The following is a 23,534-nucleotide window of genomic DNA, read 5'->3' on the forward strand; positions in this document are numbered from 1 at the left end:
AGTGCTGATCAATTTCCCCTCCAAATTCAACAAAGATATTATCAATTAAAAAATCCAACATCTGAATTATCTTGTTGGCAGTGAATTTATTTTTGGAATCACTATGGTTCTTGACAAAATATGTGGAATTGTAATTAACAACTAAATATTGATATCTAACATTTCCTGATTTAGATGAAAAGACACTGTGAATAATGTCTTTTAACCGAGCTTTTAATTTACTATGGGGAATTTTAGTGAACAAAGTAGAAAAGTCAAACGTTTGTATAGATGAGATTGAAGCAAGTGATCTAGATTGTAAACCATCAAATACCAGTACGTATTCACGCACGTATTTACAGATACGGATACGGATGTAGTATGAATGGACCTTTAGGGACAATCCTACGCATCATCTAGCTTTAACAATCAACACCGAAAATAGGGGCGGGTCCAGATATGTTTGCAGAAGGGGGTTTGCCAGGTACCTGTTAAGGAAATTTAAAAGTTGACAAATGCATGATGCCATCTCCCAAATTACGTAGGCATACATACACACTGGACATTTTAAAAGGAGAAATCAATCACCCCTGTTTGACGTCAATTTTGATGATAAATTGATAGGATCATACTGTGATTCAATTTCGTTGACGCAAAGCATTAATTATTATAAAAAATATATATCACGATAAAGGATACAACCACTCGACCGTTACACTCACTTTTCTCATAAAAAATGTTGTTTTGCAATTTCTTTATGTAGCTGAGCAAGGGGGATGGGGGGTGGGGTGGGGGGAGCAAAGACCCCTTCTCTGGATCTGCGCCTGGAGAGTATTGAAACAAAAACAAAAATCATGTAATCTGGCCCCGACTTCACAAAGCATTCTCAGACTTAAGTTACTAATTTACTCAACTTTCAATCACTGTTTATGAGAAATATCTTTGATCCAGAAACACAAAACTTTGTACATAGTTTCTAATTGATGTATTTGATACATTAAAACAACAAAAGTTTTATAAAGGGCTATATTTTAGTTAAAATAAGACAAACAATTTTGAGTAAATTCTTAACTTAAGTCTGAGAATGTTTTGTGAACTTGGGGCCTGGGGCCTGTTTCACGAAATTTTAACTAAGATAAAATCCAAATTTTAGTAATTTGATTGGATAATATTAGATTGATTTTAGTGCTTAGCCAATCAAAATTGAAGTATCTACTAAAATTTGGATTTTATCTTTAGTTAAAATTTCGTGAAACAGGGCCCTGGTCTTTAAAGTTCGATAGCTATACAGGACAGGAAACAAAGCATTAATAATCGATCGAAGGCTTTATTTTACAGATTGTTTTTGTAATTTATTGCTATATTTATTTGGTGTGTGCTATAGTTCTGTTAACATGTTCATCTGTTCTTCACTCTGGGTGGCTAGTGGTCTTGGTTTCTGAAACAGAAGTACAGGAAATTCCATTGGATATCTAACATCTCATCATCAATAACATATTGGGCTAAACAAATGTTATCCATTTTGAGAAGGGGTGCGTGGAGTGCGTAATGTCATTAATTATTGAACCGTGTTTATAAATAGTGTGAGAGAGAGAGAGATAGAGAGAAGAGAGAGAGATGGGGTTTAACGTCCACTCGACACGAACTAGGTCATTTCGGGGCTAACATATGGTTCAATTTTATTTCAATAATTCGTAGGGGTTTTTTAGCAGTGGGAGGAAACCGGAGGACCCTGAGAAAACCCACGAGGTTGGACAGGCAACTCCACAACCGGGGAATAGAAACCACGCCATTTGACTCAATTACAGACCTTATGATACAACGCTAACCATTCGGCCATCCAACCACCAAGAAATAGTGACACAATAGGAGACTATAAGTATCCAATAAAAACTGCATGCTTCTGTAAAATCTTTCTGAGCCCACTCTGTAAATCCGCCATTGTTGTAGTTTAAGGGGTTTAACGATAAGATCTGTCATTGAGTCAAGCGGCGTGGTTTCGATTCCCCGTTTGTACATGACAAGGAGTATGGTTATATGTTAGTCCCAAAATGACCTAGTTTGTGTCGAGTAGACGTTAAACCCCATCTCTTCCTCTCTTATCGGCATTCATCTACCAATTCAAGAAATTTTCGACGTGTTTGACTTTATACTCGGGTACCATGCAGGCGGAAGGTTTTTTAAATCAAGAAAGCGGGAAGGGTTATTTCTCATTAAACATACATTATGACGTCACATTAATAATGACGTCATTGTAATTTAAACATTCATTATGCAAGAGCTAAATCTGTCTATTGCAGGTCTTTCTTTACGCCTGAAATGTTATCTAAATTATTAATTAGACATTAATTAACTTATTCAGATCATAATCAACTCTAGATGGCATCGCTAGCCTACGATCTTAAGTGGATTGTGAGCCGATTTACTGCATAACTTTCCTTCTCGATTAAACGATTAAATGGATAATCGAGGCTATGTTCTTTATCCTACTGACTTTAGTAATGATGACCGACACTAGGGAGAAATTTCATTCGCTTATACTAGGGTACCATGCAGGCGGAAGGTTTTTTAAATCAAGAAAGGGTTATGTCTCTTTAAACACAAAGCCCTGTATAGGGAAAGTTACGACAACTCATTTACAGGCGCCATTTTGGGCCCCAACTATGACGCCATACAAACTATGACGTCATGGCGTCATATAGCTTTACTTAACAAAACATTTTATTTTTTTCTTGGTATAACGTTTTACAGGCTACAATTTATCCTAAACAAATTACAAAAGAAATCAATGCAGTTTGGTTCAATGAGAAATATGTCAGACAAAATCATACTCAAAATCGGCTATGGCAAAATGACATGATTAACATAATACAATTTGACGTTGTTCAGGAATTATCGGAGAGCGATATCGCGTAATCGGTGTCTTTCAGTGGTGGAAGGATAAATAATTTCTTTTTAAATTCCTCAAACACAGAGTGGTTATGCAAGCGAAATGTGCTGAAAAATCGAACTTGACACACACCATTTCATTTGGTGGCGCGCATTTCTTTCTAAATGACTGCCAAATTTGATAATATAATACCACTTAAAAAGAAAAAAAAACAAAACATTAATTTGGTAATAAAGGGGCATCGATAATCTTCAAAATAAATTTAGAGAATTCTTGGAGGTAGAAATTCAAAGTGGCCGGCAAAATGAAATCCAAAATGGTTGAATTTTAATTCATCGTCTTTTTTTTTTCGGTGGGTATGACTTGTAATATGTCGTATATATGGGTTTGGTGGTTGTTGGGTTCTATTTAAAATAAAACCAACTAATTGTGAATGGTCCAGATGGTGTAAATATAAAACGACAGTCAAAATAGAAACCAAAATGGCGAGGCCTGGCCTTGTGGATATTGCTTGTAATAACGTTTTTACGGTTACTGAATTCAATATTGGGTTCAAAACCATGGTGTACCCTTTAGTTAGATGTACCCTGTACTTCAGATAGAGTCTATAATCCATAATCTACCCTGTCTATAGTCTCTAAAACATGATGTACCCTGTAGTTCAGATAGAGTCTCTAAACCATGTTTACACTGTAGTTAGGATAATCCATAGTCTTGTAAATAGGAGGTCGATCGTCAAATGAATATGAATTGTACGATATGTTCATCGCGAAATGACATAGTTTCTCTTAAATTAAATGAATATATTGTTAACATGCTTAAAATACCTGGATGCAATAGACTTCCTGTAAAAAATTCTGGGTACACACTGTTAACCACCCATAGATGTTTTTATGACAATAATTCAATTCATATACTTTATTCAGCTCGACGTAAAACTTAAAAAATATATAGACACAGTTGGTTTAACTTGAATGTAGATATTAATCATCTACATTGCATATACATGTATGTACCTTTCGGTTGAATCATATTATTAAAATATCTTATTTCATAGAGTCGTACGTAGGTTTTCCTTTTAGCCTTTAAATTTTCTTGTTTCACTTGACTAAACAAAACATTTTGTAGGAATGTATGCTTTTATAGATTGAACAAAAAGTGGCGCTAGACACCTTTTATTTAAATTACACTGATTTTAAGTTACACTAATTTTAAATGTTTTATACATCAGAGTGGCGCTAGACACCTTTTATTTAAATTACACTGATTTTAAGTTACACTAATTTTAAATGTTTTATCCATCAGTCAATTTAAATGAATTTCAATTTTCGAAAGCTTGATGATAGAATTAATGACACACAATCCGGGATGGCTCCAGGCCATAAAATCATGGAATTTCAGGCGCTTATTTTTCTGGCTAGAAGGCAAAATGGTTTTATCTCCCAAATTATTATTTATATTTTTCACTTTAGCCTACTAGCCTGCACAAAAAATCTGATTTTTAAAAGCGTATGCAAGTTAAAATATTTAATAGCGCTTTTATCTGATGTATCTTTCATTTCATTTTCTTATTAATTAGGCTATAATATAACAATAATGTACGCTTTGTGTTGTATAATAACAATAATAGTACGTTTAGCTATACTTTTCTTTTAAAAAATGTATGTTTTATCTCCTATAGACTCTTTTTCGCGGAATTCTATGACATATCTATCCACATCCCTGTCGGAGCAGGCAACTTTGACACAACAGTATGATAGAACATAAAATAGATAGTGAGTAGGTACAATTACTTGCACCCAAGATGGCGTCTTTGTACACTTGACGACGTCATATTTTCATGACATCATATGAAATTTCTGGCTTCACAGTTGTCGCAACTTTATCTATACACGGCTTTGATTAAACATACATTATGACGTCATACTAATAATGACGTCATTGTATTAATCTTATTAAACATACATTATGCAAGAGCTAAATCTGTCTATTGCAGGTCTTTCTTTAGGCCTGAAATGTTGTCTAAATTATTAATTAGACATTAATTAACTTATTCAGATCATAATCAACTCTAGATGGCACATCACTAGCCTACGATCTTAAGTGGATTGTGAGCCGATTTACTGCATAACTTTCCGTCTCGATTATATGGATAATCGAGACTATGCTGTTTATCGTACGGACTTTAGTATTGATGACCGAGGCTAGGCAGAAATTTCATTCGCTTAGTTTTCGGTTCATAGTGGATCAATTTGAATGAAATTTTCAGCAAATTCCCTTTACGTTATCTAATTTTTAATTATTATAGTGAGAACTGCCAACTCGTTATCGAATCTCCCATAATGTATCTTTAATATTAGAGGATGGATACTTCCCTTGTATGATGAATTCTACTTACGGGAAAAAATTTAAACAATTTGCAAGGGTGGAAAAGTTCATTGAATTGTCATTTATTTTCCTTCCTGAGTTCGGTATTACGTTTCTATTGAATTAAATGCGTGAGTTAGTAGTGTTTTACGTCCTCTTCCACCGAGGTGATATCGCAGACAAGATATAATTGAATTAAAATGAAGGATACACATTTATAGGTAACGGCTTACCCATTGACTAACTGAATAGATCGCTACAGTTCATGTGTCACAGATTAGGATACTATACCACAGAGCTGGTATCGAATTGCTGAGCGCAATACATATTCCATACCTATTGTTATAACATGGATGTGAAATCTTCTTTTCGTTGAATAAGCAGACTGTTTTCCCTCTAGTAGATTGGGTGGAGCTTAACCGTGCGATAACTAGACATGTTCAATGTTATTGCACACTTTTGCTGGTTTACACTAGTTTTAGTAAAAATCATATAAAGAAGTGGGGTGGGTTTTCTGTGCAATAACAATAAGCATGTTGAGCAGTTGTCAATGTTACAAGTCATTTATAGCAGGCTTCATTCGCTAACAGGTTTAACCCCCTCGGCCTTCGGCCTCTGGTAAAACCTGTTAACTCATGAAAGCCGTGCTATAAATATAACTTAATGACCTCTAGATTAAACAGTCTACACGAACCAGACATGTGACAGTCTACACGAACCAGACATGTGACAGTCTACACGAACCAGGCATGTAACGGTCTCTAGCTTGAACCGTCTACATGAAACAGGCATGTATCGATCTCTAGCTTGCAAGTCTACACGAACCAGACATGTAATGATCTCTAGCTTGAACAGTCTACACGAACCAGACACGTCTGTCTCTGTTGAAACCTTATTCGTAATTCACCATGTCTCCAAACAAGACGTCGACCATTAAAACTATGACGTAAAATATTGTCTCCCTTCCTCTAAAATCCAACCCATCTTTACGACCATCACCGCGTAACCATTTTAAATGGCTATAATCGACCTTTGCAGCAGCTAGGGTACTTTTGAACCATCCTGCGGTCTATTAAATCGACCTTCGAATGAAATGGGATGTAACGTCTTCCTGTTCTGCTCCAAACCAGGATAATGATGACGGGCATACGCCATACGGTGTGCTATGAGGGAAATTTTGCCCGGACAGCGGCACTACGTCCTACTCTTATATCGAATTCCAACTGTCAAGTGATCTTTTGCGTGCACGCCAATATGTACACGGGTCATCCATCCTGCATCACTGACAAGGGAGAACCACGTCAGAAAATCTGGATCGAACACCCGACATCCAGGCTAGCGGGGGGGGGGGGGGGGAATGGTTTCGAATCCCCAATTGTATGTGACAAGGAGTAGGGTTGCCTGTCCAACCTCGTGGGTTTTCTCCGGGCCCTCCGGTTTCCTCCCACTGCTAAAGACCCCTACGCGCATTCAAATTATTGAAATGAAATTAAACCATATGTTAGTCCCGAAATGACCTAGTCTGTGTCGAGTGGACGGTAAACTTCATTTCTTCCTTTCTCTCTCCTGGCTAGCGAGCCAGCGTCTTACCCACTTAGCCACCGTGATCCCCCGCATTAAATACACAGTTAAAATCCCGCACATAGGCCAACCCGTTATCACGAGCATCCATTAATAAGGCAATTCGTTTTTCAGACTCTTTGCTAGTTTTATATAGTAAACGACCCATACACTTGACTATCCGACCATTATTGCGAAAGTTCGTTCTCCAGACGGGGATAACGTGGCTAAGTGGGTAAGACGCTGGCTCGCTAGCCTGGAGGTCGGTTGTTCGATCACTGCATTGGCCGAGAAAGTTCATCCAGATTTTCCGGCGTGGTTCCCCCTTGTCAGTGATGCAGGACGGAGGGCCTGACAAGGAAAGCTGTCTAGTCGTTCGGATGAGACCAAAAACCGAGTTCCTGTGTATACATTGGAATGCACGTAACAGATCCCTTGGCAGTTGGAATTCGATATAAGAGTAGGCGATAGTGCCGCTGCCCGGGCAAAAATTCCCTCATAGCACACTGTATGGCGTATGCCCGCCTTCATTAGCCCAGCATAGGAGCAGAACAGTAGGACGTTAAACCCCCATTTCAGTTCATTTCGCCCACAAGACGTTCTAGTAGATGACTAATAAATCTAACAGACTATTTCCATTAGAGGTCCGTTAATACGAAGAAGTAACGGATTGGGGTCCCCTTGTCATTCGTAAAGGACGGAGGGCTGATAAGGACAGCTGTCTAGTCGTTCGGATAGTACGAAAAACCTAAGTCCCGTGTAAACATTGGCGTGCACGCAAAAGATCCCTTGACAGATGGACGGAGGGCCTGACAAGGACAATTTTGTCTAGTCCTTCGGATGGGACGAAAAACCGAAGTCCCGTGCACAAATTGTCATGTACGTAAAAGATTCCTTGGCAATTGGAATTTGATATAACTACTAACCTTCTTAACAAAGAACATCCCCAAAGCTCCTATTACGGGCGGAACACCAGCCAAATGAAAGGCAATAGGGTACGATCCTAAATTATCATACAGAGCACCTGTAAAAATAGGTTTAAAGGGCATATGTTACATAAAGATGTTATGTGTAGGATAAAGAAAGGCTGAAGAAAATAACCCGAGAAAAAGAAAAACCGAGGTTTTTCTGTCAAGAGTTTTTTCTTATGGAAAAAAAACCCTACCCTGAAAGAATAACCTGTTACAGGTTTAAAGAAAAACTTTCAGAAGAATAACCCCAAATTCCCCAGTATATATCCAAAGCCGCCTCCAACTTTCAGACCTCAAGTTATTCGCAGCATAGAATATACCCAAAGATCAAAGAGATTTACCGTTACAGTTTTATAAGCTATGTTAAAACACAATTCTAGGAACTGGAACATTATTAAATTACATACTATATCAACCCTGTTCAATTGGCTCCTTAAATACATTTCCACCCCACCACGACCATGAAAAATATTTTGGCATAAATTCGGATTTGACTATTGTTGATATGATTGCCGCGCAAATATTATATACTCTTAAAAAAAAGTAGGGGATATTCAGAAACAATACAAAACTGCAGAAATGCACTGCTGTTTTATTACAGGTAACCAGTGTATGTTAATAACAGGTCAATTGCCTACACATGAACATAAACAGTTCATATGGGCGGCTTATCTGACGGCCCCATTCCACTCGCAAAGAGATACACCGTCAAGAGTGAAAATGAACGTTTTGATTTTGGTCTCAATAATGAGTAATTGCTCCACCAACCTCAGAAATTCAGCAATTCGTCGTGGCATGCTCCTAATCAACCGTCCTATAACGATTTTGGGCAATCAGACCCACCCCTCTTGCAGTGCCACGGTCAATTCTTGCAGTGTTGTCGGTTGACGTTGACGTCGACGAACACGTCTTCCGATCAAATTAAACGTAACACACTAAAGCAAAGATACGCTAAACAGTAAATATTATGCAAGAACCGATAGGAAAGCAAACATGGATAGATAAACCAGCACGCGGCAGTTTTCATCAACCCTTCCTTGAAGTGTCAAATTTGACAATGAACCCCTCCCACGTGTATGGCGCTATTGAAAGTCGCATGTGCAGCTCAGTGGTTCTGTTGGGGCGATAAGTTCTTCATCTGTGAACATATTCTCAAATCATGTCAAGTGTCCATGACTATTTATCATATCACAACCTGCATAGGTATTTGCATTTCAATATCCCCTACTTTTTTTGAAGAGTATAATTACGGACGAGCAAAGATCATCATAGTGCGGGAAAAAATAGCACTTCCCAATATAATTTCTGTGATTGTTCTTCTCAACACATATTGGGATTCAACGACATCAGTGCTTTACTTTCGCTGTATATATGATTTATCTTCTTTTAAAAAGTCTTTTAAAAATTGAGACAAATCATTGGGATACTTCGACTTAACCACTAACCTGCAACTGGAGGTCCAACAGACAACGGAATTGCTGCCATTCCAAATGCGAAACCTATCGCCTGTGAAGCGTCGATTGGTCCAACCAAATCAAAAGCTATAGGTCCAATTAAGCAGAGGAAGAAGCCATCACATGCTCCAATGATTAAGCTTACTGCTATTAAACTGTAATAATGCTCAGCTAAAGGTATGCACATAGTCACCACACCCACCACACCAAAAGCTGCTTGCTGCATCCGGACGCGATTAGCACAAGGTAGATCAGCCAGTTTTCCACACACAAGTTTGCCAACACATGATGCAATGTTCAAACACAAAACTAAATAACTGCCCTTAGACCCAGGAAACAACTGTTCGGAATACTTAGGCTGTAACAAAGAAAAGAAGAGTCAAAATATATACATATTTTATTATATTTTACTTTCTGAGATTGGGGGGATTTGGTGGCCGAATGGTTAGCGCGTGCGCCTTTTATCATAAGGTCTGTCATTGGGTAAACTGGTGTGGTTTCGTTTCCCCGGTTGTACGTGACAAGGAGTAGGGTCGCATGTTCCCAGACCAACTAGAGTTTTCAAAATTCGCATATACCCGCGTGATGAGAGATCAAACTTCGGATACGTGCTGACCATCCCATACGTAGCTTCTGTTGATTTGTCATTTTGGCGAAAGACGCTGCATGGTGCGTGTCCATGTATACAAACTAGTTAAATTATGCTAAAACAAATGTAGTAGTAATAGGGGCAACATTCTTTTTTAAAAACGTGTCAGTGTGGATAGTAGCTGCCGCAGGTCGCAGCTAAACCAGCTAGAGTTCTGGGGAGCGATGTGAGCTCCTAAGCAGGCCCAGGGGGGCTATTCGTTGCTTTAAAAACATTCAGAATCGTATCTTTAACTACCGATAGAAGCAACCTTGCGTGGTCTATAGGGACACGATGCCCCGTCTTCATTAGCCCAGTCGGAGCAGAACCGTAGGACGTTAAACGAAATGAAATGAAATGAAATGGGGTTTAACGTCCCACTGTTCTGCTCCTAAACTGGGCTAATGAAGACGGGCATACGCCATACAGTGTGCTATAAGGGAAATTTTGCCCGGGCAGCGGCGTTACGGCCTACTTTTATATCGAATTGCAACTGCCAAGGGATCTTTTACGTGCACGCCAATATGTACACGGGACCTCGGTTTTTCGTCCATCCTAACGACTAGACAGCTGTCCTTGTCAGGCCCTCTGTTCTGGATGAACTTTCTCGGCCAATGCAGGGATAGAACACCCGACCTCCAGGCTAGCGAGCCAGCGTCTTCCCCGATTAGCCACGCGATCCCCAGGACGTTAAACCCCATTTCATTTCTATAGAGGATATTAAAACAAAAGAGACCTAAAGAAACTCACCAAGTGATAAAAAGGCACGAGATATCCAAACAATGACAGAAACACTGATAAAGACCACACCACATAATCTTTATTCTTCCATATTCCCATATTTAGATAACCTACTAGAGATCTGCAACAACTCGATTCACCTGTGTCGGCTTCCTTTCCTGTTGTGGTATCTGGTTGTTTTGGTAGCAGGGGTTTCCAGGTTAATGTACATCCCAATGATATCAAATAAAATCCAGAGAGTATTATGAACGTGTATTTGAGGCCAATATTTTTGAATAAGATCGGAAAAGAAAGGGAGGAACAAATCGTAAATACGCCTCCTCCAAATGTTACTATTCCATTTACAAGGCCTAAATGCTTCCTAAAGTAATGCCCTAATATAAAAACAGATGGGAACAAAACAAACGCTGACCCGAGTCCAAGGAATATTCCATAGGTGAGATACAATATTTCAAGTGTCTCCACGAAAGCACTTCCCAAGAGTCCAATGATACCAAGAACAGCACCTAAAGCCGCTGTTTGCCTTATACCAATTTTGTCACTGAGAATGCTAGCCACAATGCACATTAGGAATGTCATTGCGGTGCATACAGAACCCACCAATGCTGAAATGAAAATACATTTTATGTTGTTGTAATGTGGGGTAGTTATTAGGGAAGTCATCGTGGTGAATACGGAACCTACCAATGCTGAAATGAAGAAGCATTTTATGTTGTTGCAGTGTGGTATAGTTACGATGATCGGTTATAAAGTGTATTTGGCTTGATTCCTGGTTAGAAATGAAAAGAAATGAAATGAAATGGGGTTTAACGTCCTACTGTTTTGCTCCGATTGGGCTAATGAAGACAGGCATAAGCCATACAGTGTGTGCTATGGGTGAAATTTTGCCTGGACAGCAGCGCTACGGCCTACTCTTATATCGAATTCCAACTGCCAACGGATCTATTACGTGTACACGGGACCTCGGTTTTTCGTTCCATCCGCACGCCTGGACAGCTGTCCCTGTCAGGTTGGACAGGCGACCCTACTCCTTGTCACGTATAACCGATTCGAAACCACGCCAGTTGGCTCAATGACAGGTCTTATGATACAGCGCGCGCACGTGCTAACCATTCGCCCCCCCCCCCCCTAGTCTAACTAAGCGTTGAGGACAGCACACACCGGACCAGACGATCTGGGGTTTGATTAATTCCCACGTGTCCTTATTCATCCGGTTTATGATTATTCGCTTCGGCTTTAAACATACATTATGACGTCACATTAATAATGATGTCATTGTAATAATCATATTAAAAATACATTATGCAAAGAGCTAAATCTGCCTATTGCAGGTCTTTCTTTAGGCCTGAAATGTTATCTAAATTATTAATTAGACGTTAATTAACTTAATCATACAGACCATAATCAACTCTCGATGTTAACGATAGCCTGCGATATTTATTGAATTATGACCCGAACTGATGCACAACATTCATTCGTGATTTAATCATGAATTGGATAATCGAGACTATGGTTTTTATCGTACCAACTTTAGTAATGATGATCGGGGCTAGGCCGAAATTTCAATCGCTTAGTTCTCGGATCATAGTGGATCAATTTGACTGAAATTTTCAGCAAATTCCCTTTTCATTATCTAGTTTTTAACTATTATAGTGAGAACTACCAGCTCTTTATCTTCAATTTACCATGAAAAACAAAATGGTCTACTTACAAGTTTTAAAAGCTATACTTTGTTCTTTGGTAGAAAATTTGTCTTCGATTGCAACATATATAATTCCATACGTATTTATAATCGCAATGACTGTCCCATTGGCCACCAATGCCGTAAAGCACACAAACCACCCCCATCCACCATCAGGCGGTTTAAAGTTATTTGTGTTGGTCAACTTTGAGTCTGGGAGTCCATCGGCTTGCCATGGTGTACAGTCACTTTTTTGGTTTATCACGGAATCTGAGAAACCATCAACTTGCAATGGCGTACAGTCACTTTCTTGTTTTACCACGGAATCTGGTAATTCATCCGTTGGGATATTTTCAACATCCTTCATGGTTGCATCCACATTTGCTGAGTTATTCACTTCCATCTTTCTTTCTACCTTGGTTAGTTAGTACATATTTTGCACGACATGAAAAAAATAAATATAAATTGTCATGTCGTGAATGATCGGGTGACGCCTAGCGGAAACAGTAGTCGTTCGAATGATACAAAAACGTAAAGTCTGGTGTACGGAAAGATTCCTTTTGAAACCACAAATGTATGCCCGGACCAGTCCTCATAAAACCATGTAAGTAGGGATTAAACCCGATTTCATTTCAATTAATATTATTCCCGACGCTAATACCCAATGAATATATGTGAAGAAGTGAAGTGATACCCCGTTTAAACGGTGTGTGATTCACAAATCGCGACGGAACGCAAGCTACTAGCTTGACAATGGGAATCAAATCGGAACAAATTACCTCACCAAAACTAAGGCTAGATATCAAAGTCTGCCCATTATTATTTTTACTACATTGTATTGGGGTTCTCAAATTATTCCCAGTTCTTTTCGAATGCTCTATTTACCGACAAGGTGTTCAACGCGTAAATGGTTGATTATAAGTATGTTATAAGCCAGATATTAGCATGTTCCGGCTTCAATCCAAATCTTGTACATGCAAGCGAATAGTCTCTCGCTCTAGCTCTCTCCCTCTGACTGGTGAAATTCTGTGTGTGAGTTAGTTGTATTTTACGTTCGCTTCCACCGAGGTGATATCGGACGTAAAATACAAATACCTCACACACAGAATTTCACAAGTCAGAGGGAGCGAGCGAGAGACTATTCGCTTGCATGTACAAGATTTGGATTGAAGCCGGAACATGCTAATATATAATGTTTTCGAGGACGATTCCACTCTTATATAATGTTTTCGAGGACGATTCCACTCTTATATGATTAATTCCTTTAAACGAGTGGAATCGTTATAAAGAAATAATGAATTTGTTTGAACCGAATAATGAATTCGCAAATTCAAAAAATCACCACGTTAACTATGTTATTCTCAAATTGTGAATGTGAAGCATTAGGGTCAGTAGTCCACGTGTTACATCGATTAAACGAATTAAGTAATTTGTTGTAACGAATTCGTTATAAAGAAAAACTAAATTTGTCTTAACGAAATAACTAATTCGTTATAATGAAACAACTAATACGTTATAACGAAAAAATAAATTTGTTTTACCGAAATAACTAATTTGTTATAACGAATTTTTTTTTACGAATTAGTATAAATTCGTTTTAACGAAATAATTAATTTGTTATAGCGAAATAATTAATTCGTTATAGCGAAATAATTAATTCGTTTTAAAGTAAGCCTAAAACTAAATTTGTTTTAACGAAATAACGAAAAAAATTTTTTTAACGGAATAACTAATTTGTTATAACGAATTTTTTTTTGACGAATTAGTATAAATTGGTTTTAACGAAATAACTAATTCGTTATAAAGAAATAATTAAGTCGTTATAGCGAAATAATTAATTCGTTATAGCGAAATAATTAATTCGTTATAAAGAAAAACTAAATTTGTTTTAACAAAATAACTAATTCGTTATAACGAAAAATTTGTTTTAACGAAATAACTAATTTGTTATAACGAAATAACTAATTTGACGAATTAGTATAAATTGGTTTTAACGAAATAACTAATTCGTTATAAAGAAATAATTAATTCGTTATAGCGAAATAATTAATTTGTTATAACGAAATAATTAATTCGTTATAACGAAATAATTAATTCGTTATAACGAAATATTAAGAATTGGATCGTGCACGAAATAATTATATCAGAGTTGAGTCGTGCTGTTAAGGAGCTCCGTAAATATATATTCTGCCAGAGCACCCGTTTAATTGTTTTAACGATTTAGAGAGAGAGGGAGAGAGAGAAATGGGGTTTAACGTCCACTCGACACAAACTAGGTCATTACGGGACTAACACATGGTTCAATTTTATTTCTATAATTCGCTTGCGCGTAGGGGTCTTTAGCAGTGGGAGGAAACCGGAGGACCCGGAGAAAACCCACGAGGTTGGACTTAACGATTTAGAAGTTAGTTCCCTTTAGAGTAGTAATTACCAAACCGGTTAAACGCTGGTACACTTAGTTTACAGTACGCTATGTACTATTATATGTGTCTAAATATAACTCACCTAATATAATCAATGCAAGATAAAACCGGTTCAGTTCAAGATCAAGGGGCGTTCACATTAACATGATCTGTCGAATTGTTCTTGTTGGACGCGCAGTGATTGTTGATTTGATCGTCAGAAAATGAAATGAAATTGGTTTAAAGGTCCTACTGCTCCGACTCACAACCCATATAGATTAGATTTTAACAATATTATATGGTACGATTTTTCTTACAAAAATTCCGTTTTTTTCTTGTAAAGATATAAGCATTTTGTTAGATATGGCAATCCATACAATGAAATTGAGAAATGAAATGGGGTTTAACGTCCTACTATTTTGCGCCGAATGGGCTAATAAATACGGACTTACGCCATACAGTGTGCTATGAAGGAAATTCTACCCGGACCGAGGCGCTATGACCTACTCTTATATCGAATTCAAACTGCCAAGGGATATTTTACGTGCACACAAATGCCCCATTCGGGTTAGCGGGCCACCGCGACTCCATTTGATCACCAGACAGAACTCGGTCGAAGTTTATAAAAATCTTCCCGGCTTGTCATCGCGGTGCATGACAGAGTACTTGATATTATCTTACAACTCGGGGGAGGTGGGGAGGGATCTGACGCCACCGCGTTAGGCCATGAGGTATGTGAGTGAGTTGAGCGGCATTGTACCACATGTTAGTCCCGACATGATCTAATTTGTGTCGAGTTGACTTTAACCCCGGCCATCTCCCACACGCCTCGTCGGGGGTTTCATAGCCCCTGTCTCTTGCCTAACCTCGTGGGTATTTCCCGGGTCCTCCGGTTTCCTCCCACTAGTAATGACATCTAAGCACACGCAAAGTATTGAGATAAACGTTGAACCATATGTTAGTCCCGAAATTACCTCTGTCTGTCTCTCTCTCCCTCGCTTGTGACCCCACAAATCAAAAGGCAGGTATAACATTTACACCGAATTTTTTTTACCTGAAACATGCGGTCCCTCACTGCTATATACATAACACAGTATGTCCCTACATATTACACACAGCCGTTCATTTATAAATTTGCTCCACATTTTTCGTAGCTAACAATCGGCCGTGTTCTTAAGCCATGCATGATTACACTCTTTTTAATATCCTTACCAGAAAAGACACGTCCTGTCGATCTAAACAAACCTAGTCATCCTTCTCTAGGTCAGTATTTTTATTTGTAGATTTAACAAGATATAAAAAGCCTGAGTAACCCACATCACAATCGTCTTATTGATTTAATATGGCCTCAAAGGTTAATGTTATGGCATTACTATTGATGCTGTAGAGCCGTGTACGCAGGCATGAAGACGATCGGTTATGGTACCGTGTATTATGGACCTGCAGTGACTCAGTGAGTAAGACGTAGGCTCGCTAACCTGGAGGTCCCGTATTATATCCCAGTGCTGGCTAAAAAGGTTCATCGGGATTTCCCGGTGTGCCCCCCCCCCCTTGTGTGTGGTGCAGGGGAACAGAGGCCCTGGCAAAGAGAGAGAGAGAGAGAGAGAGAGGGAGAGAGAGAGAGAAGGGGTTTAACGTCCACTCGATACAAACTAGGTCATTTCAGGACTAACATATGGTTTTAATTTTATTTCAAAATTCGCTTGCGCATAGGGGTCTTTAGCAGTGGGAGGAAACCGGAGGACCCGGAGAAAACCCACGAGGTTGGACAGGCGACCCTACTCCTTGTCACTTACAACCGGGGATTCGAAACCACGCCAGTTGACTCAAGTCCTGGCAAAGAACATTTATAGTCGTTCGGATGGGGCGAAAAACTAAGTCCCGTGTACACATTGGCGTGCATGTAAACGAACCCTTGGCAGTTCGAATTCGATACAAGAGTAGGCCGTATTGTCACTGTCCCGGCAAAATTTTCCTCATCAGCCCAGTTAGTGCAGAACAATAGGCTGTTAAATCCTATTTCATTTCACCGTGTATTAGTATGTGTAAATTAGTAGTTGTTCCAGAATTATTTTGTCTGAGGAGTATAAGGACTATTTGCCCATCACCGGGACGCCCACCTCTACTCGGTGCCCGATAGTGTAATTTCATCGGCTAAATAACAGAAACGTCACAACTCAAGTCATAAAACCACACACCATCCCCATAATACTAATAACTGCATAATAAATGATTCAGCGGTTTACAATATGGCTAGATTAGAGGTGTGTGAATGATACAGTTATCAATTTAATTTAAAAAAACAAAAAAAAACAAAAAAACTGCCATAAGTCAGTGACAACCGCAATAGCCATACCAAATATGAATACGTGTAAAACAGAATCAAGAAATAAGTAAAGTATTGCATTTTAAAAATAAAAATCTAAGTAACGTAAGAAAATATTCGTATGAACTTTGACACTGTAAGGAAATTCACGCTATTTTAACCGCAACATATTCGTTATAGACCATTTACTAATAATACTAGAACAAACAACCAGTAAAATCAAGTAGTAACGGTAGAAGGATCAGTCATTAAAAACAACTAGTAATGTTGAAAGGATCGATCATTAAAAACAAGTAGTTAATGTGGAAGGATCAGTCATTAAAACAGCCAGTAAGTTGGATCGATCATTAAAAACAAGCAGTAACGGTGAAAGGATCAGCCATTAAAACAACTAGTAATGTTGAAAGGATCGATCATTAAAATCAAGTAGTAACGGTAGAAGGATCAGTCATTAAAAACAACTAGTAATGTTGAAAGGATCGATCATTAAAAACAAGTAGTTAATGTGGAAGGATCAGTCATTAAAACAGCCAGTAAGTTGGATCGATCATTAAAAACAAGTAGTAACGGTGAAAGGATCAGTCATTAAAACAACTAGTAATGTTGAAAGGATAAGTCATTAACGAAACAAGTAGTAACTGTGGAAGGATCAGTCATTAATAACAACTAGTAATGTCGAAAGGAGAAGTCATTAAAAACAAGTAGTAATTGTGGAAGGATCAGTCATTAAAAACAACTAGTAATGTTGAAAGGACAAGTCATTAAAACAAGTAGTAACGGTAGAAGGATCAGTCATTAAAAACAACTAGTAACGGTGGAAGGATCAGTCATTAATAACAACTAGTAATGTTGAAAGAATTAGTCAATAACGAAACAACTATTAATAGTGGAAGTTTCGATCATTAACGCGGCAACTGGTAAACCTCTAACTCATTATTCTCCATAATATTCGAAATTAAAAACACAACTTATAATTCAACATCGGTCCATTTCAACCATGAAAAAATGGGATCCTAATATCCAATATTTAAGACACACCTAACATTTTAAAACCATTAGGCCTACGCGACGTCGTGTAATTTTATATTCCATTAATATTGGGTTTAAGGCCCACTTTCGTCTAATCTAAGGTTCGAACGAATAGAGCTATGGGGTTTAAGGCCCATTTTCGTCTAATCTAAGGTTCCAATGAATAGAGCTATGGGGTTTAAGGCCCATTTTCATCTAATCTAAGGTTCCAATGAATAGAGCTATGGGGTTTAAGTCCCATTTTCGTCTAATCTAAGGTTCCAATGAATAGAGCTATGGGGTTTAAGGCCCATTTTCATCTAATCTAAGGTTCCAATGAATAGAGCTATGGGGTTTAAGTCCCATTTTCATCTAATCTAAGGTTCGAACGAATAGAGCTATGGGGTTTAAGGGGTTTAAGGCCCATTTTCGTCTAATCTAAATTTCGAACGAATAGAGCTATGGGGTTTAAGGCCCATTTTCGTCTAATCTAAGGTTCCAACGAATAGAGCTATGGGGTTTAAGGCCCATTTTCATCTAATCTAAGGTTCGAACGAATAGAGCTATGGGGTTTAAGGCCCATTTTCATCTAATCTAAGGTTCCAACGAATAGGGCTATCGGGTTTAAGGCCAATTTTCATCTAATCTAAGGTTCCATAAAATAGAGCTATAAGAAAGAAGTGGTGATATGTAGTAATACAGGAACGATAGGTCATTAACAAAAGAATAAATCGTTCATTAATAAAATAAAATGAATTGAAATGGGGTTTAAAGTCCCACTGTTCTTCTCCGACTGCTAATGTAGACAGTGGCGCTACATTATAGGAACGATAGGTCATTAACGAAAGAATAAATCGGTCATTAATAAAACAAAATGAGTTGAAATGGGGTTTAAAGTCCCGCTGTTCTGCTCCGACTGCTAATGAAGACAATGGCGCTACGGCCTATTCTTATATCGGATTTCAACTGGCAAGGGATCTTTTACGTGCACGCCAATGGAATTCGATTTTAGTTCCATCCGAACGACTAGACAGCTGTCCTTGTCACGACCTCCGTTCTGCACCATTGACAAGGGGATACCAGGCCGGAAAATCTCGATGAACTTTCTCGGCTAACATCTGTGACATCCAGGCTTGCGAGCCAGCGTCTTACCCACTTAGCTACCCTGGCTCCTATTAATAAAACAACTAGTGGCACGCCCTCCCTTTCAACATATAACTGGTGCAACTGGTCATGCGTCTAGACCTTGACAATCGTACTTAGTCTTTGGTATACAAGACGAATTCCTGCTAATCGTACAACCAGGTGTACTACCAGTCTGCTGCAAGACACGGAACAGTCGGGGCAGGTCTTATTGTGTGACATCTAGAATACCATCAAAACGAAACACACGACCGTCCTGAATCGCATGGGTAATTTCACCTCACGTGTGAATGGAGGATTGATCCGGTGTTGATAGATAATGGGTTAGAAAAAAATACAAAATAGATTTGTGATCTAATTTTTATGAGATATTGATGTTAGACAGATTAGATAAAACAAATATTTTATTGACATTCTGAGGCAGCCATGATAGTGATGGGAGAACACGTGACAAGTGGCTGAATCCAACAGGGTTACACTTTAGTCAAAAAGATTTTATATTGATGGCCTTTACATTGTCTGAAAAAATTGTGACAGAACCATTTTGTTTATTCTAGTGCTACAGATGGCTAGATTAATTTATAAACATAGCTTGCTTGTTGGGGATCACGGTGCAGGGCCGTAACTAGCTCAGAGCAACAAGGGGGGCGGGAAGTGTTCTCAGGGGGGCTGTAATATTGACGGACAATGTATATCTATTTTTTTATGGTCGAAAACTTTTTCACGGGGGGGGGGGGCGAAAATTTTTGCAGGGGGCAAAGCTCCCCTCCCTGTGCCCCCCTTAGTTACGGGCCTGTCACGGTGGCTAAGTGGGTAAGACGCTGACTCGCTAGCCTGGAGGCCGGGTGTTCGATCCCTGCATTAACCGAGAAAGTTCATCCAGATTTTCCAGTGTGGTTCCCCCTTGTTAGTGATGCAGGACGGAGGGCCTGACAAGGACATCTGTCTAGTCCTTCGGATGAGACGAAAAACCGAGGTCCCGTGTATACATTGGAATGCACGTAAAAGATCCCTTGGCAGTTGGAATTCGATATAATGATATAAGAGTAGGTCGTAGTGCCGCTGTCCGGGAAAAAGTTCCATCATAGCACACTGTATGGCGCATGCCCGTCTTTATTAGCCCAGTTCAGAGCAGAAGAGTAGGACGTTAAACCCCATTTCATTTCATTTCAGAGAGGATGATTGAAACTCCATTGTCTGGACACAATGTTCCTCATGGCAATCTATGCCCGTCGTACTTAAAGATACATTATGCGAGATTCGATGAAGAGCTGATACTTCTCACTATAATAGTTAAAAACTAGATAATGTAAAGGGAATTTGCTGAAAATTTCAATAAAATTGATCCACCCTGAACCGAGAATTTAGCGATTGAAATTTCGGCCTAGCCTCGATCATCATTACTAAAGTCGGTACGATAAAAAACATAGTCTCGATTATCAATTTCGTAATTAAATCATGAATGAAAGTTGAGCAGCAAATCGGATCTTAATCTAGTAAAAAACGCAGGCTAGCGATGGCATCGATAGTTGATTATGGCCTGGATAAGTTAATTAATGTCTAATTAATAATTTATATAATATTTCAGGACTAAAGAAAGACCTGCAATAGGCAGATTTAGCTCTTGTATAATGTATGTTTAACAGAAGGCATACATACACACAGAATTTTTTAAAGCGAGAAATCCAACACGCCGTTTGACGTCAAGTTGTATTATGAATTAATAGGGCTACATTATGATCCAATTTCATTGACGCAAAGCATTAATTGTTATATCACATATGTCTTCCCTCGCCACCATCCGACGACAAACGATAAAGCACACGACTGTGACACTTTTCTCATAGAAAGTGCTGTTTTACAGTTTGTTTTTATGTAGCTGTGCGGCGGGGGAATGCCTCTCTGGATCCGCCCCTGGTTGTTTAAACATACATTATGACGTCATATTAATAATGACGTCATTGTAATTTAAACGTACATTATGCAAGAGCTAAATCTATCTATTGCGGGTCTTTCTTTAGGCCTGAAATGTTTTCTAAAGTATTAATTAGACATTAATTAACTGATCCGGGCCTTAATAAACTCTCGATGGCATCAGATTTCTCCGATATTAAATAGATTAGAATGGTTCAGCGATACTTTGATTTAATCAAATATAGAGGACCGAGACTTAGCTTCGATCAACCAGTACGGTGTTTGAAATTATTGCACACGTCTGTCAAACTTTCAAAGGGTAATATCTTCGCTTGCAATAGAGTAATTTGAATGGAATTTTCAAATTATTCATTTTACATCATCTACTTTCGAACAATTATAGCAAGAATGACTAGTTCTTTATCTAAATCTTACATAATGTATCTTTAATGGCACGTCAACAAAAACGGGGCTACATTGCACCAGACTGAATTTTTCTGTTTCTGCACGAACTAATAATAATAATAATAATAATAATGGATTTGTATAGCGCTTGGTATCCAAAAGTTTGCTCACTGAGTTAATCTGTCACGCAGATTCCTCAATCTGTTTCACGGGGGATTACGAAAGTCTTCTAATATCTCTGTAAAAGATGACTACCTTCAACACGTGACGTCTCATCACGCGGCGTCAATCACTGGCTCATTGGCGCGTGCATTGTTTACATAAGATGTTACTGGCACGGGCAGAATTGTGTCTTTTACTCATTTCAATACCCATTTACACTAAAATAGGAAGCAATTGTTACCTACAAATACGTCATACTTATTTATTTTTTTTTCTAATACATAAAAATAATGTTTTAGAATTTAATTTGTCGAAGGAAAAAAGTTAATATTTGTGTCTCATTAAGTCGCATCCTTATCAGTGACTGTAGCCGCCTAGCGAAAATTCACTGCTGATCATTGTGCAGTTTCCCATCATCTGCACACAATAGGTGTGTTTTTAGTAAGGATTTGAAATGAAATGAAATGAAATGGGGTTTAGTTTAACGTCCTACTGTTCTGCTCCTAACCTGGGCTAATGAAGACGGGCATACGCCATACAGTGTGCTATGAGGGAAATTTTGCCCGGACAGCGGCGCTACGGCCTACTCTTGTATCGAATTCCAACTGCCAAGGGATCTTTTACGTGCACACCAATGTGTACACGGGACTAGACAGCTGTCCTTGTCAGGCCCTCCGTCCTGCATCACTGACAAGGGGAAAACCACGCCGGAAAATCTGGATGAACTTTCTCGGCCAATGCAGGGTTATGGTCGAGGTCTAAAGCAGAGTAAAATGACATCACCATGTCCCTGGGGGCAGCCATCTTTGAACAGTCGATGGTCCGGACCATTCGCGTTCGGTTTTCTAGTTCCGACCACTAGTCGTGAAAGAATTATAACCAAAGGTCGCCCTGGAGGTCGGGTGTTCTATCCCTGCATTGGCCGAGAAAGTTCATCCAGATTTTCCGACGTGGTTCCTCTTTGTCAGTGATGCAGGACGGAGGGCCTGACAAGGACATCTGTCTAGTCCTTCAGATGAGACGAAAAACTGAGGTCCCGTGTATACATTGGAATGCACGTAAAAGATCCCTTGGCAGTTGGAATTAGATATAAGAGTAGGCGATAGTGCCGCTGTCCGGGCAAAATTTCCCTCATAGCACACTGTATGGCGGATTCCCGTCTTCATTAGCCTATCATAGGAGCAGAACAGTAGGACGTTAAACCCCATTTCATTCATTTTCTGTCTCCACATCTCACGTAGTTTGATCTCGGAATTTCTAGTTGAATTTTGTTTGAAGAACGGGTTTCTCTTTGTGATGATTTTATGCGAAGTAGATTCTTAAGGTAGGCAGGAGAGGTGATTTTTGGCTGTATACATTTGTAAGTTAAAGGGACAATAACATTCTTGCTGGCTTGAAAGCTCCAGAAAATAAATAATATCTCTATCTAAGTACCAGATGTTTAGGTGTCCTACCTGTTGTGTAAATTATCCATTACATCCTATTTTACTTGTCCAGAGGGTTCGAAAATATTTTTAAATCGAAGTTTCATTTGAAAAGGTTTACGTTAGACGTTTCAAACCATTATGTTAAATTTTTCACAATTTTTAAATTAGGTGTGTTAAGATGAAATTTGTATCATCAATTAATTGAAATATTGTAAAATAGTACAATTTGTTGACCAGAATAAAGATTGGGACATATTATTCAGTTACAACAAGAGTGGTATTGAGCCTTTAATAAAAGTATTTTGTAATTAATGCGTTAATTGATTGATAGGAAGCCAGTGTAAATCTTTCAGTACTGGTGTTATATGCTCATATGGTTTCGTTCAAGGGCCTGTTTCACGAAATTTTAACTAAGATAAATCCAAATTTTAGTAATTTGATTGGATAATATTAGGTTGATTTTAGTGCTTAGCCAA

The 23,534-nt window shown here is 38.6% G+C and overlaps 1 protein-coding gene across 2 annotated transcripts; it reads right to left on the minus strand.

Annotated features, from left to right (window-relative positions):
- Window positions 1–1,286: 1,286 nt before the first annotated feature.
- Window positions 1,287–15,834, minus strand: LOC126817377 (monocarboxylate transporter 10). 2 transcript variants are annotated; one of them, XM_050544325.1, is made up of 6 exons: window positions 15,728–15,834; window positions 12,302–12,686; window positions 10,600–11,195; window positions 9,213–9,579; window positions 7,723–7,820; window positions 1,287–1,417 (listed from the first exon to the last, which is right to left on the minus strand). In XM_050544325.1, exons 1-6 carry the CDS (start codon window positions 15,758–15,760, stop codon window positions 1,358–1,360), a joined length of 1,539 nt encoding a protein of 512 aa, XP_050400282.1. In that variant the 5' UTR covers window positions 15,761–15,834; the 3' UTR covers window positions 1,287–1,357. The 2 variants fall into 2 exon arrangements, with proteins under 2 accessions (XP_050400282.1, XP_050400283.1); XM_050544326.1 differs by lacking the exon at window positions 15,728–15,834 and having other exon boundaries at window positions 12,302–13,274.
- Window positions 15,835–23,534: the final 7,700 nt, after the last annotated feature.

Source organism: Patella vulgata, chromosome 4 (genome assembly GCF_932274485.2).
Source record: "Patella vulgata chromosome 4, xgPatVulg1.2, whole genome shotgun sequence".
Taxonomy (NCBI): domain Eukaryota; kingdom Metazoa; phylum Mollusca; class Gastropoda; family Patellidae; genus Patella; species Patella vulgata.